This window comes from Pelodiscus sinensis, chromosome 29 (assembly GCF_052426305.1).
Source record: "Pelodiscus sinensis isolate ZL-2025 chromosome 29, ASM5242630v1, whole genome shotgun sequence".
In the NCBI taxonomy this organism is placed as follows: domain Eukaryota; kingdom Metazoa; phylum Chordata; order Testudines; family Trionychidae; genus Pelodiscus; species Pelodiscus sinensis.
In genome coordinates this window covers 3,371,520-3,386,938 of record NC_143080.1, presented here as the reverse complement: position 1 = coordinate 3,386,938, position 15,419 = coordinate 3,371,520, and the positions used below count along the sequence as shown (strand labels likewise).

Below are 15,419 nucleotides of genomic sequence, written 5' to 3'. Positions count from 1 at the left end.
ATGGAGAGAGGACAACCCAGCCGTCTCTCGCTGCAGCATTTTGGGGCCAGGTGAGAAGCACCTCTCTTCTCCCTTCCTCCACTCCTGCCCCCTGTTGGCCCAATAGGGTTATAGCTGTCCTGGTCCCCGTCTCTGGGCCCTTTCTGCCTCCCCTCCCCACCCATGGCCATTCTACAAATAACCGTCCCTTCTACCATACCTCTCCCTTTCCATTATATGAGAAACAATCCCATTCCAGGCACATCCCATTCTCCTGGCACAACCAAACCCCAACTTTGCTTTATTTATTTTTATTTATTTAAATATATTTACCCCGCCTTTCTATTTAAAATATTCAAGGTGGTTATTTACGTTAGGATAAGAGGAAGCTGCCTACCAAATGTGGTGATCCTAGCTCGTACCGTTTAGGAAGCGTTCTTGAACAAACAGACTCATGACAGACAGACAGATAGGGGCACATTTATAGTAAGACAGATCATCTAGCACAATGGAACGCTGACATGGGATATGGCCACTAAGTGTAACTGTAAAATTTTAAAAAAATAACGATAATGATAATAATAATAATATATAATTAATACTAAAAATAGTATGACAATGGCAGTGGTTGAGATTCATATGTTTTTGCAATGTCCATCACTTCACAGAGGAAGAAGTCAGTCTGTTTGCATCCATTCCTGGGAACTTCAGGTGTATCGCAAACTGTGGCCTACAGAGCATAGGTGGGTTTTGAAAGTTTCACGGCAGACGTACGGGTGACGGGGTGTCCGCACCTCATTCAGCATCTGGAGGTCGTCCAGTATTTTCTCGTTACATAGCATTGTTTTTAAAAAAACCCGCATGGTTGAGCGATGAGAGCATGCTTTGGAAATGCCAACGCAAAGAAACACAGGGTAGTGGCCCTAGTGTGGTTGGAGAAAAACCTCAAACTGCCTTAAAAGAAGAGCGGCTCATTTTTGGAACCGCACGAGAGAAAGGAAATATTTGGGTTGCTGAAGCCACAAGGGCTGGGAGGTTCCTGAGAGTGACAGACGTACAGACTAGCAGGGCCACTCCATCTGTGTCTATTGTCCCAAAGCAGGGATGGGCAATAAAACAGTGGTGGTTCATAGAGTTAGCTCCTGGTGGGCTGCTGCCGCTATATTTCTCTGCACTGGGGATGTTAAATTTAGATTCATTGGCTAATCGAATAGTCGATGCAATTTGTATCGACTATTCGATTAGTCAGTAAGGGCGCCTATGTCTTTGAAATGTAGCAACAATTCCAAGGCAAAAGCACTGCAGGGACCATGGGGCCAGCAGGGAACTCAAGTAGCGCCCCACTGGCGCTGTGGTCCCCGCGGCCTTTCAAAGCAGCAGCGCCGCATGGAGCCCAGGGTCAGCAGTAAGTCCCGGGCTCCACGCGGCACTGCCGCTTTGAAGCACCCGCTCCTCTGCCCCCCTGCTGCCTCTTTCTGATAGAAGCAGCAAGGTGGGCGGACTCGACTAGTGTGTCGACTATCCAATAAGCATTTATTTATCGGATAGTCGACTAGTCCTTCACATCCCGACTCTGCACCTCCGCAGGTACGTCAATCGCAGCTCCTATTGGCTGGGAACAGCGATCCGCGGCCAATGGGAGCTGTGATCCCCTGTACCGGCAGAGGGGCAGGTAAATACGGCAGTGTGGGGGCCCCGCCAGGCGCTAATCCTGGGAGACCGGATCTGGCCTGCGGGCCGGTATTTGCCCACCCCGGTCCTAAAGGGTACATCTGCATAGCAAAGGAAAAACCGGCAGCAATGAGTCTCAGAGCCTGGCTCAATTGACTCAGGCCCAGTTGCGGGGCTAAAACCAGCAGCATAGATGCTCCTACTTGGACCAGACCTGGGATCCAAGACCCTCTCCCATCACCCCATGTCACAGCCACAGCTGCCACGCAGGCAAGAACGTCTCTTATTTTTAGCCCTGAGTCCTGAGCCCCGTGCGCTCAAGTCAATTGAATCAAGCTTGAGACTCAGGTGCTGTGGGGGTTTTTCTTTCCACGCCCCTTACCAACGGAAAGCCCTTATTCAGCAAAGCTTAGGGATCCAGACCTGAAGCCAATCCCTCCCAGACAGAGCTAACGAATTCAGCCGGCAACCCTCTGAGATCTTTAGTCTTTCTTTCCTCTGTTTTCACCCCCCTCTTCGCTTCCGCCCGAGTTTTGCTTCTACAAGGACCAAGCAAAAAGCCATACCCCTAGGCTGTGTCTAGACTGGCAAGTTTTTCCACAAAATCATCTGATTTTCCGGGAAAACTTGCCAGCTGTCTACACTGGCCGCTTGAATTTCCGGAAAAGCAATGACAATCTAATGTAAAATCATCAGTGCTTTTCTGGAAAAACTATGCTGCTCCCGTTCGGGCAAAAGTCTTTTTCCGAAAGACTCTTGCCCGAAAGGGTCAGTGTAGACAGCACGGTAGTGTTTTCCGCAAAAAAGCCCCAATGGCGAAAATGACAATCGGGGCTTTTTTGTGGAAAACCGCGTCTAGATAGGCCACGGACACTTTTCTGCAAAAAGTGCTTTTGTGGAAAAGCATCCTGCCAATCTAGACGCGCTTTTCCGAAAATGCTTTTAACGGAAAACTTTTCCGTTAAAAGCATTTTTGGAAATTCATGCCAGTGTAGACGTAGCCCTAATGTTACCAACGATTGCTGCAGGACACAGAGGGAAGAGTCCCCTACAAATCAACGGGGTTACGCCCCATGCACAACAAGAATCACCCGGGGCTTTCAGACGGGATCTGAAATGCAGCCGTTTCTGGAACGGAAGGCGCCCAGGAGGCTGCCCAGCAGACAAAGTGGAGAAAAAGGAAGGAATATTTTGCCCGGGGTTAACACAGCAAATCCCATTTTCTGTTAAATGTGCCTTGTGATCTATAATGACTGTGCACAGCAGACAGGATCTCGCCTTCTAAGATCTTGTCTGTGAGAGCCACCCACGCTACTCTGTGGTCAAAGTCCACCTCTTGTGGATTCTGTTGAAAACCACTGATGCCAGGGAATTGGGGAATGACACCGGACGGAGCCGAGTGATTCGAGAGTCAAAGGCAGGGTGCTGGGGTCGCTAATTCCACCCCCCAGCTTTGGCCACAAAGCGATCCCCTCCCTCGGCCCCGCGCTCGTGAAAGACAAATGGGTCAGGGTCAATTGGCACAAGTGCATCAAGCCCTCACACTTCTCTGGGGCGCCCCGAAGCAGCATGACAACAGAAGGCCCTGCCGTTGTGCTGAGATGTCACGGCTCGCCGGGGTGGGGGGCGTAAGAGGCGGGGGAAGGCCAACGGCCAGGCACGGCCCCGTCCACACTTGGCCCCCAGAACACCGGTGGCCGTGCTGAAGCACGTAGGCGTTCTTGGCGGTGGAGTGTTATAGCTCCCTGCGCTTCAGCCATGCTGAGCCTGGGATAGTGCAGCTCCTCGTGCTCCACGGTGGGGCTTCGCACTGCCTGCTTCCCTGTGGTGCTCCAGGGCCAAGGAAGCTGGGGCTGTGCTGCCTGTCCTCCCCATGGGAGGCTCTGGGGTTGGGGAGGCTCCCATGGGAGTCTGTGGGGGTGGGGTGAGCTTAGCTACTGTGAGGGCGGAGCCTCAGGCAGAAGGGGCGGGGCTGGGGGCGGGGCTCCCCCAGTGCCACATTCACCCACTGCCTATGTGTGTTTTGACGGGATCAGGGCTGGTGCCAGCTGGGGATGTCACACGTTCCCCCCTCCCCCTCTCCCTGCCAGTACGTTTTTTAGCAGCCTGGCTCAGTTCTGGCTCACACTGGGTCGGGGTCCTACCCCCGTTTCAGCTCTGCATTTCAAGCGTATTAAGCGCCGGGTGGGCAGGCAGCCCGGCTCACTTCTGTCTCGTGCTGGGAGCTCGGACCCCCCTCCCCCCCCGACAGGGACTGTTGCCATCCACACTGCTGCCTCTTGCTCAGAGGCAGCAGCACAGGGCGACAGGCAGCTGGGCCACGAGGGGAGTTGGTTTTTAAACCGGCTCCCCTCGCAGACCAGTTCCCGCCTCGCACCCTGTGCTGCTGCCTCTGATACTCTGGCTGCCGGCCCCACCCCCGAGGACTACAGAACAGTCGACTAACTGATAAAACGTCATGAGGTTACTCGACTATTCAATTAACCGATATTTAACGTCCCTAGTGCCAACACGGGAAACTCTTCTCCTAAATCTGATGGGGGCTTTTCCTTTGCATCCTTCCTGCCCAGGGCCCCGCCGCTAAGCCAAAAAGGTGGGCAATGGCGTTCAGGCTCCATAGCATTCGCTGCCAGGGGTACCAACTCTCCAGCAATACGATGTCTACTAGGGGCTTCCATATCGCTATCAGACACCCCTACGAGGGGCAGCAGGATAGAATCCAGATAATTAGCAACAAAGGCAGGACCCAAAGTCTCCAAAGGCCCCTCCTGAAGGCCAGAGGGGAGGGCAGGACAGCTGCGGGTCTTTACCGGTATCCCTGATAACACCCACGTCTAGGTCATCAAAGCTCTCCGAGAGCTCTCCCAGCATGCATCACTTCCCAGCACTCCCTGGGACGAGATCAGGCTTGCGACTCCCGATTTACAAGGAGGGAGACAAAGTGACCTCGCCCAAGGTCACCTGCAGAAGCAGGCACAGAATCCAGCAGCCCCCTGCTCTCCCCACTCCGCAACGGTTTGGGCAGTTGCCGAGGTTAACGCCCACGCAGCGTTAGGCGCGCTAACAACAAAGGCCGGGTGCAGTTTGTGTTGAGCAGCAAGTGTTTCCATTCCTGCCCCATAACAACTCACAGGGGCCAAACCCCTATGGCACGTCTCACCTATCGACTTCAATGAGAGCTGAGGGGGAGAGTCGGGGGCTTCATATCCGCCCCTCGCCGAGAGATCTGCACTTAGCCCGCTCTGTGATTAGGATTATTGATTTGCACTGCGGCAGTGCGCAAGGGGCTGTACAAACACAGCGCTGATCCACTCAAGGCAGGGGGCACTGTGGGCGGAGTCCACCCAGGTCCGTGCAGCACCTGGAGGACCGGAGCAAGCACCCCGAAAGTCCAGCACACAGACAAACATTCCTCCTGCTCCGGCTTGCCCTCCCGTGCCAACCAGCTTTTGCAACCTCAGCCTGGCCACCCACATCTCCCCAGCCCCTACCTGGGGAGGGGCACAGGACAGTGATCCTGCCCCTCCCACGCCCACTGCCAAAGTCCGTGTAAACACAGAAACCATCTGCCAATCCCTGACCTCGGCAGCGCCAGGCAGCTATCTCTCCAGCTGAGCGCTCCAAAGCTCCCGTCAATCACCGAGATCCCGTCCCCCTCCCCCAACCCCTCTAGCTGGTGCCGGCTAAAAATAGCGCGTTCCATTACAGCTGTTTACCTTGTGCCAAGCGCCAGCTCTCTCTATGCAGGACACAGGCGCTTTCTCTTTCCCTCCCCGCCAGCAGCTGCACGCACAAGAGGAGTAAACACAGCCTGGTGCATCTGAGCCTTGCCTACAGCAGGAAACGTACCCATTCCGGGTCAGCAATGGGGCGCCTGTGAATTTGTACAAGCCTCCCTGGAAAGTGACGTCTCCCCTGTGTGACTACAAATCGGTGCTCGCACATGCTGGCGGGTGTGTCTTAACCCAGATCTGGAGACCCCCCTCGATAGGGAGGAGCGGGGACATAAATCTCCACAACCCACTCAGGGTACGTCGACACGGCCCGCTTATTTCAAAATAAGCTATTCCAGGAGAAATACTCCGAACAGCTCATTTCGAAACAGCGCGTCTACCCTGCAGGGAAGCCTCAACATTAATCCGAGCCAGGCTCCCCTAATCATAGAACCATAGAATTGGAAGAGACCTCAGGGGTCATCAAGTCCAGCCCCCTGCTCTAGGCAGGACCAATCCCAACTAGATCAACCCGGCCAGGGCTTTATCAAGCCGAGACTTAAACACCTCTAGGGATGGAGACTCCACTACTTCCCTAGGGAACCCATCCCAGTGCTTCACCACCCTCCTAGGGAAATAGTTTTTCCTAATATCCAACCTGGACCTCTCCCACCACAACTTGAGCCCATTGCTCCTTGTTCTGCCATCTGTCACTACTGAGAACAGCCTCTCTCCATCCTCTTTGGAACCTCCCTTCAGGAAGTTGCAGGCTGCTCTCAAATCCCCCCTCACTCTTCCCTTCTGCAGACTAAACAGACCCAACTCCCTCAGCCTCTCCTCATATGCTCCAGCCCCCTAATCATTTTGGTCGCCTTCCGCTGGACCTTCTCCAATGCGTCCACATCCTTTTTGTAGTGGGGGGCCCAGAACTGGACACAATACTCTAGATGTGGCCTCACCAAAGCGAATAAAGGGGAATAATGACATCTCTGGATCTGCTGGCAATGCTCCTCTTAATGCACCCTAATATGCCATTAGCCTTCTTGGCTACAAGGGCACACTGTTGACTCATATCCAGCTTCTCATCCACTGTAACCCCCAGGTCCCTTTCTGCAGAACTACTACATAACTGGTTGGTCCCCAGCTTGTAACTAGGCTTGGGATTCTTCCATCCCGAGTGCAGGACTCTGTGGACACGCTGCCTCGATTTACTCTCACGAGGCACTGGGGAGTAATTACTTGGAATGGCCCTAGGGAGCAGCTATATTGAAATAGCAGCAGAGGAGTGTCCACACTACAGCCATTCCAAAATAGCTATTTCGGAAGAGGCGTTATTCCTCGTGGAATGAGGTTTACAGAAGTGGGAATAAGCCGGAATAAGTCGGAATGGCTGCCTAGATGCTCGCATTGTTAGTTTGGAATAACGGTTGTTATTCTGAAATAAGGCTGCCGTGTAGACGCACCCTCAGTGCTTAGCCTCTCAGCTGGGGCTTGAAAGAAGGAAGCCATGCGGCGTTCACTGCAGGCATGTTGCTTTTCTAAGCAGGGTGCCTGCCCACTGGGAATGGGGCTAAGACCCACCAAACCCATTCAATAGACATCACCCAACAGGCAACAGGAAGTTCTGGAGTTTGGTTCTTACCAGCCTGTGAATTGGTTTACTTATTTATGGGAGGCTGCAGGATTAAGACAGGACAAAATAACGATCAAGCCAGACGCCCACAGCAAGACCTTAGGAACTTCCTCTCCAGAGGCAAGGCACCATCAGCTGTATTGTGCCATGAGCTAAATTCCACTCTGGGTTCCACTGGTGGAAATCTAAATGACTTCAGGAAAACTGAGAGCAGCATTTGATCCATGCAGGGTGCGTCTACACAGCAGAGCTTAACTCGAAATAAGTTACACAACTTCAGCTACGTCAATTGCGTCGCTTATTTCAAAATAGCTTATTTCATAAGAACGGCCATATTGGGTCAGACCAAGGGTGTGTCTAGACTACATGCCTCCTTCGACGGAGGCATGTAGATTAGCCAGATCGGAAGAGGGAAATGAAGCCGCGATTAAAATAATCGCGGCTTCATTTAAATTTAAATGGCTGCCCCGATCTGCCGATCAGCTGTTTGTCGGCAGATCGGGGGAGTCTGGACGCGATGCCCCGACAAAGAAGCCTTTCTTCATCGACACAGGTAAACCTGGTTTCACGAGGCTTACCTGTGTCGATGAAGAAAGGCTTCTTTGTCGGGGCATCGCGTCCAGACTCCCCCGATCTGCCGACAAACAGCTGATCGGCAGATCGGGGCAGCCATTTAAATTTAAATGAAGCCGCGATTATTTTAATCGCGGCTTCATTTCCCTCTTCCGATCTGGCTAATCTACATGCCTCCGTCGAAGGAGGCATGTAGTCTAGACACACCCCAAAGGTCCATCTAGCCCAGTACCATGTCTGCTGACAGTGGCCTATGCCAGATGCCCCAGAGGGAGGGATCACAACACGTAATCCTCACGTGATCCCTCCCCTGTCACCCACCTCCAGAGAAACAAAGGCTAGAGACACCATTCCTACCCAACTTGGCTAATAGCCATTGATGGACCTAATCTCCATGAATCTATCTAGCTCTTTTTTGAACCCTGTTAAAGTTCTAGCCTTCACCACATCCTCTGGCAAGGAGTTCCACAGGTTGACTGCTGATAAAAACTTATAGAGCCCTCTTCCTCCGACTGCCCTTATTCCTCGTACAATGAGGGTTACAGGCGGAGTAAGCAGTCCTCCAGCTTGACAGTATTTCGACATTCTTTCAAAATAACTGCCGGCTATGTAGACATGGACTAAGTTATTTTTAAATAATGCAAATTACTTAAAAATAATGTTGCTGTATAGATGTACCCACAGTCTTAAAAGAGCTCAGTGTAGTCAACAAGAGAGCACCGCGTCTCTGTCATTAACATGGCATGTCATCCTACCATGATTTCGGTGAACGCATCTTACTTGTTGAAATCGGCCCAGACAGATCACGGAGTGTGATGTTCTTCTCGATGATCGTTTCACCAAAATGAGATTATTTCCTGGGTTAGTTTTGCACTGCTGGGCAGAAGCCACAGGACTGTGCTTCATTTGGCTAAATAAGCCTTTCCTTCTTATATGAATTATATTGTTTATAGTTAACCTCTTGGCCAAAATAATATTACGAATAGCCTCTTGGGCCTTGAAAACAAAGTCTCCCAAGTCTGTGAGCATAATAACCTCAAGCATAAGTCATCCACTACCTTTAAACCCACTGCTTCCAGCACTACAGCACAGCCTCATCCCATTTGAGCAAAGGAGGGAACTCCACTAGCTAGTAGCAATAGTAGACTCATATCCTCCATCTGGGCCAACCACTGGGAAGGGAGGGGCGTGCAACGCATACTTTACAAGCATGTGACGTGAGCACCTCTCCTGACATGCATTTCCGTTGTACGTGCAGAGTTTCACAGGCGCCGACAGCTATGCTTCCAAATTTAGCAGGAATTTCTAGAGTGCGATTCGAAAATGCAGCCCAATGGACAACTATCCCACTGCAAACCCCTTTGGATTGCCACGACACATCAGGCAGGATACGTGTGTCCTCCACGCTCTCTCCCACCCCCTAGGATCAAGTCCTTACTCCCTCATTACACAATTAAGTTATCAATACCACCCTATACCGAAAACCTACCGACCGCTATACTTACCTGCATGCCTCCAGTTTCCATCCCGGACACACCACACGATCCATTGTTTACAGCCAAGCACTGAGGTACAACCGCATATGCTCCAACCCCTCAGACAGAGACCTACACCTACAAGATCTTCAACAAGCATTCTGTAAACTACGATACCCACACGAGGAAGTGAGGAGACAGATCGACAGAGCCAGACGTGTACCCAGAAGCCTCCTGCTACGGGACAAGCCCAAGAAAGAAACCAACAGAACACCACTGGCCATCACCTACAGTCCCCAGCTAAAACCTCTCCAACGCATCATTAGTGATCTACAACCCATCCTGGACAATGATCCCTCGCTTTCACAGGCCTTGGGAGGTAGGCCGGTCCTTGCCCACAGACAACCCGCCAACCTGAAGCATATTCTCACCAGCAACTACACACCGCACCATAATAACTCGAACTCAGGAACCAATCCTTGCAATAAACCTCGGTGCCAACTCTGCCCACATATCTACACCATCACAGGACCTAACCAGATCAGCCATACTGTCACTGGTACATTCTCCTGCACATCTACCAACGTAATATATGCCATCATGTGCCAACAATGCCCCACTGCTATATACATCGGCCAAACTGGACAGTCCCTACGTAAAAGAATCAATGGACACAAATCTGATATTAGGAATGGCAACATACAAAAACCTGTAGGGGAACACTTCAATCTTCCTGGACACACAATTGCAGATCTAAAAGTAGCCATCCTGCAGCAAAAAAACTTCAGGACCAGACTTCAAAGAGAAACTGCTGAGCTACAGTTCATCTTCAAGTTTGACACAATCAACTCTGGATTAAACAAAGACCGTGAATGGCTAGCTAACTACAAAAGTAGCTTCTGCTCTCTTGGAATTCACACCTCCAGATCAGCTGCTAGAAGTGGGCCTCACCCTCCTTGATTGGATCCACCTCGTCATCTCCAGCCTGATCCTGGCCTGCATATTTATACCTGCCTCTGGAAATTTCCACTACATGCATCTGAAGAAGTGGGTCTTTGCCCACGAAAGCTTATGCTCCTACACTTCAGTTAGTCTATAAGGCTGTGTCTACACTACATGCCTCTGTCGGCAGAGGCATGTAGATTAGGGTTGTAGGCAAAGGTAAATGAAGCCGCAATTTAAATGATCGCGGCTTCATTTACATTTACATGGCTGCTGCGCTGAGCCGACAAACAGCTGATCAGCTGTTTGTCGGCTCGCCGCTAGTCTGGACGTTCCCCCTGTCGACATCAAAGCCCTTTGTCGGCAGCCCCGTTATTCCTCGTGGAATGAGGTTTACCGGGGCTGCCGACAAAGGGCTTTGATGTCGACAGGGGGAACGTCCAGACTAGCGGCGAGCCGACAAACAGCTGATCAGCTGTTTGTCGGCTCAGCGCGGCAGCCATGTAAATGTAAATGAAGCCGCGATCATTTAAATCGCGGCTTCATTTACCTTTGCTGAATAAACAAATCTACATGCCTCTGCCGACAGAGGCATGTAGTGTAGACGTACCCTAAGTTGCCACAGGACTCCTCGTCGCCCCCTCATTACACAGACACCTCCCCAGGGGGAAATTACCTTCTTTGGCCTCTCATGGTGCAAGACAGGCTTCTCCTGCGTGGGTGACACAGACCGGCTTCTTCTCCCAGTGATGAAAGAGCTGCCCCCAGGGTGACGAGCTGTCTTCTGAGATAAGTGCGGGCACGAGAAGAGAATAGACAATAATCAAAGAGCAATAGGTGAGCGCTGGGCCAAAGTTTCACCCCTACAGGAAAGCCAAGGCTAAGGCCTGAGCTATTCTTAACATTTAGATCGACCTAGCTCCCTCGCTCAGGGGTGTGAAAAATTCACACCCCAGATTGCTGTCATTAAGCTGAGGTAACCCTGGGTGTAGACATGCCTAGGGCACCCAGGACTTCTTCCGCTGGCCTCCTTACCGCTGCTCAGAACCCCCCCCCCCTTCCGTCGACGTACAAGCATCTGACGCTACAACGGCGTAGCCGCGGCCGTGAGGCTGGAAGACCCGGGCTGGAGATGCAGCCCCTTTGCCGGGTCTGCGCAAGCTGGACTGCTCTTGGGATGGGAGGATGGAGGAGGTCGCCCCTTCACTAGAAAGGAGATTACGAACAGCCTGCCAGCCTCCTCCCCAGCTCGTCAACAGGGGGTTAATGAGACATTTGCTTTCCCCTCTCCTATCCCCGGGACTCTCCTTCTGCCCTGTCTCCACTGCAAATCCCTCCTCCCGGCCTCTTGTCCTTTACACCATGACAAGGGGGGGCGGTGTACGAGGCAGGGGAAAGCAATGCCTTCCCAAACTGCCTGGCTCGCCCCGCCCACGCTCCACCCCTAGATCCCCCCATGCAGCTCCGCGCTCTGTCTCCCAGGGCTGCCTCAGCTTCAGCCCTGCGCTTCCAGCCCTCCCTGTGCACTGGGGCCAGGCAGGCTGGGGTTGGGGGGGCAGGGGCGCCGGCCCGCCCTCCAGGAGGCCCGGAGCCATGCACCGCGTGCCCTCCCTGTGCTTGAAGGGGGGAGGGGAGGACAGGGCCTCAGGCTGCCCATGCTCCAGAGGGGCAGGGCCAGGGCTGCTTGTGCTCTGGGGTGGGGGTAAGGCTGGGGCCACCCATGCTCCGGAGGAGTGGGGGCTGCCCGTCTGAAGGGCTTGGCTCCTTCGGCGGCCTGGGTGGCAGCGGTGGCAGGGGCGGGGTTGGGGGCTTGCCTCCCCCAGCCCTAGGTTCACCCACTATCCAGGGCATGGAGAAAGCGCATGGGGAGCCAAACGAGCATGCTCAGTACGTGCGACCAGCAGGCCAGTTGCACGCGCACTCTGCTGCGCTGATTGGTTCTGAGCGCCCGGCCACCGGTGGGTTCGCAGCCTGCTTCAAGGGATACTCCCCAGGCCTGGCACGCCACACGGCCAGTGCACAAAGACACACCGGAGGCGGAGGCTCAACCACTCACGGCCCCAGAGAATGAATTTGCTCTACAGCCTTACTGGGAGCCAGCGGGCTTTATAGCTCCAGCGTCAGAGGCTCTGGCACTGAGGTCCCAGGTTTGGTCCTGCCTCTCAGCTTCACGTAAACAAGCAGGGGAAGAGCGTCTGTAGGACGAGGAGGTGAATTGCGCCTATTGTGGTGCTGTGACCTGATTTGCACCACCCCAAACGAGGGATGTTAAATATCAAGTTACCGACTCATCGAATAGAACGGACTCATTTTGCATCGATAAGGCGCCTCTGCCTTTGAAGTGTGGCAACAGTTCATGGCACAGGTTGGCGATCTCCTACACAGTCTCAGGTTCCCTCTTGCTATATTAGGACGATCCAGGGTCAGCCCCCAAGATGCTGTGTCCCCTTTCCAGTCGGAATAAACCCTCCCAGCAAACCAAAGGGACTCACCATTTTGTTGAAGTGGTACTTGCAGTAGCCACAATATTTGACATTGTCGACTTCCAGGACTTCCTCTTCACACAAGAGGCCGGCCATCTGGGCACTAAAACGCACAAGGTGGGGAAGACAGAGCTTAAACCTCAAAAGGCCACATGTGGAGTGCTTGGCTTCCCATCCTGGCCTGTTCATGGTTTGTGATCGCAAGAGAGGGAGTGGCTGAAAAACGCTCGGAGAACATTCACCCAAACCGGACCTTTGGGAACCATTCCAGCCTCTCTCTAAGCGGGTGGGGAAAATGTTCACAAAACGTTTGACTAGAAACGTTTCTGCCACCTCAACTTGGGAGTTTTGCCCGGTCTGAGCCACCTGTGGCTATTCCAAGGTACGATTTCTCACGAGCAAGGATGCCTGGCTGTCCCCGCGCAAAGCAGGGCATCCTGGCCCTTCCAAGCTTTGTTTGCTGGCTCTCGGGGCACAAGAACAGGGACCTTAAACACAACATCATTCTGATGAAGCTCTTCCACGCCCTGTGGAAATGCATCCCCGGGCGGTGAGTCAGCCTCTCCATCGCTGGATTTCACCCAATCCTGGGGAATCCCCAGTCGCTTACCACACCACCCGCGTCCTTCTTGTGAAATTTCACACAGCCCCTGGGAATCTCCCTCCACCTCCCCTGGTTTTGGTGGGATTCCCCCTCCTCCCGATATCCGGCCAGTGCGATGAGCTCGGTTCCCCTTGGCGTGGAGCCCTGTCCGCTGCTTAGCACGGCCACACGGCAGAGAAAACAGCTGGCACAAGGGCGGCAGGGAGGGCATCACCGCGGCGACTCACCAGGTGACATGGAAGGCTTGTCGGCAGCCATGTCGATTGCACGTCATGCAGGCCCCTGAGGCGGCTTTGCTCTCCCTGCCCTGCTCTTCGCAGATATAGCAAGTCTGGGGAAAGGAAACAGAGGGGCGTGAGGTGTCTCCTCCACGGCAGGAGTCAAAGAGAGATCCAGCCCCCGAATTCCCCATCACCTGTGGGTCCAAGGGAGACCCAGCCCTGTTCTCCCTGCAATGCATGAGGCAGATGAAACTCCATTCCTGCCATCCCATAATTCAGGGGACAGACACAGGTAACATAGGCATGGGAAGGCATCGCCCTCCCACAAGGACCGGGGTGGGGGAGGTGCCTATACACCCTGGCCAGACAGGAAGACTGGGCCACGCAGGTGCTTGGACAGCTGGGAGGGCCAGGCTGAGGGCTGCAGTGTGGGGAGCAGAGCAGGGGGGGGAAGGGATGCTGGGGCTGCCCAGTTGTCCAGCCTTGCGGCAGGGAGATATGCTAGCCTTGGGCATGGGGGTCCTGCAGCCATATTGGAAGGGACTGGGGGCGCAGGGCAGGGGCCAGTGACCAGAAGGGGGCTGGGCTCTGGTGGGCATGGAAGAGGCGGGGCTTTGGGCAGAAGGGGCGGGGCCTTTTGCAGAAGGGGCGGGGCTAGGGCTTGCCTCGCCAAGCCAGGCTTTCAACCTCCCACTCGTGCTAATCCCAGTCAGACTTTTCCTCCCCCACAAATCACAAGCGGCTCACACTAGAGTATCAGGTGTTGCACACCCACCGAGACGGGTTGCCTGGGCTAGGGCCGGGGGACGGTAACGGGGTTGCAAAAGCACAGCCGGAGGCTAAGCGGTGACAACAATGGAAGGGATCAGGGTAACGTGCAAGAACAGCCACAGTGGGCAGGGCAAGAGGCAGTGGGTTCAAACGGCCGCATGGCAGATTCAGACCAAACTCCCTAATGGTAAGAGCAGCAGGATACGGGAACGGCTGAGGAGGGAGGCCGGGGCAGGCTCCGTCCCTGGAGGCTTTCCAAAGGAGGCTGGGGAGCCGGCTGCCGTGGATGAGCGGTTTAGCCACAACATATCCTGCCTTGGCTGGGGGTTAAACTGGCTGCCCCTTGCGGTCCCGTCTCACCCTGAGACGTCACTTTATCGGCAGGGCTTTCAAAGGGAATAAAATACGTGGGACTGAGCCCGAAGCGGATAGGAAACGCAGAGAATAAGACACGGCCCAGCAAGGCCGCACGGAGGTGGGGGCATCTGGAGAAAAAGGGAGAAAGGGCTGAGAGACACCTCCTGCCTCATAATGCCCGCTCCAAGGACCAGGCCTACACTGGCGGAGGAAATCAAGGCAAGAGACGCAACTCCAGCTCCAGCTCCGTGCGCTAAGTGGCTGGAGTCGACGTACCTTGCATCGATTTTCTGGGGCAGTCCCACAGCAGGAGGTCGACAGAAAAAAGGTTCCTCATTTCTCACAACGGCGAGGAGTACTGTGGTCGATGGGAGGGGGTGCCCTCAGCATTCGATTTAGCGGGTCTTTACTAGACCTCCTAAATCGAACCCCGGAAAGTTGATCACCGGAGCATCAGTCCTCGGGTAAGGGGTCACATACGTCACAGGGTGGCTGGTCCCTACCAAAGGAGTCAAGGCCCAGACTATCTAGGAAGGGGCTTCTTTAAGGAGAGAGAGCCCAGCACAGCCCTCCCCTTCCCCATCAGTAACTAATTGGCTAGGCAGCTGGTTGGCAGCTAACGAACGAACAAGCCCCTAGCACCTGAGAAAAGGCTGCCGACTCAGCGGCCAGAGGGTGCTCCTAGAGCAGGGGTGGGCAATAATTTTTGGGCAGGGGCCACTTCAAAAATTGGGCTGGGCCGGAAGGGGCGAGCCTAATCTGGAAGGGGCGGGGCCAGTATGCTTCTGGGCTTCCCCGCCCCCAGACCATAATTGATCTGGGGGGTGGAGCCCCTTTGCCCCCGCTTCCCACTTAAGGTTACCAGGTAGACCCCCCCCAAAATACCGGACACACTTGATTGTGGGCGGGCGGGGGAGGGACCAGCTGGGAGGGGGCCGGGCTGGCTGGGAGGAAGGGGGGCGGGAGGCAGGACTGGCAGGGGGATGGGTTCGGGGGC

At 54.1% G+C, this 15,419-nt stretch overlaps 1 protein-coding gene across 3 annotated transcripts in view; it reads right to left on the bottom strand.

Annotated features, from left to right (window-relative positions):
• The window catches only part of MLLT6 (MLLT6, PHD finger containing), a 97,507-nt gene that overhangs the window by 56,293 nt on the left and 25,795 nt on the right, over window positions 1-15,419 (bottom strand). For 2 of the 3 annotated variants that reach the window (XM_075911430.2, XM_075911432.2), the window contains exons 5-7: window positions 13,301-13,404; window positions 12,479-12,572; window positions 10,663-10,770 (exon numbers count right to left, since the gene is read on the bottom strand). In XM_075911430.2, coding sequence (XP_075767545.2) covers window positions 10,663-10,770; window positions 12,479-12,572; window positions 13,301-13,404 — 306 coding nt within the window. The remainder of the gene's footprint in view (window positions 1-10,662; window positions 10,771-12,478; window positions 12,573-13,300; window positions 13,405-15,419) is intronic. The other variant, XM_075911431.2, reaches the window with a different exon arrangement.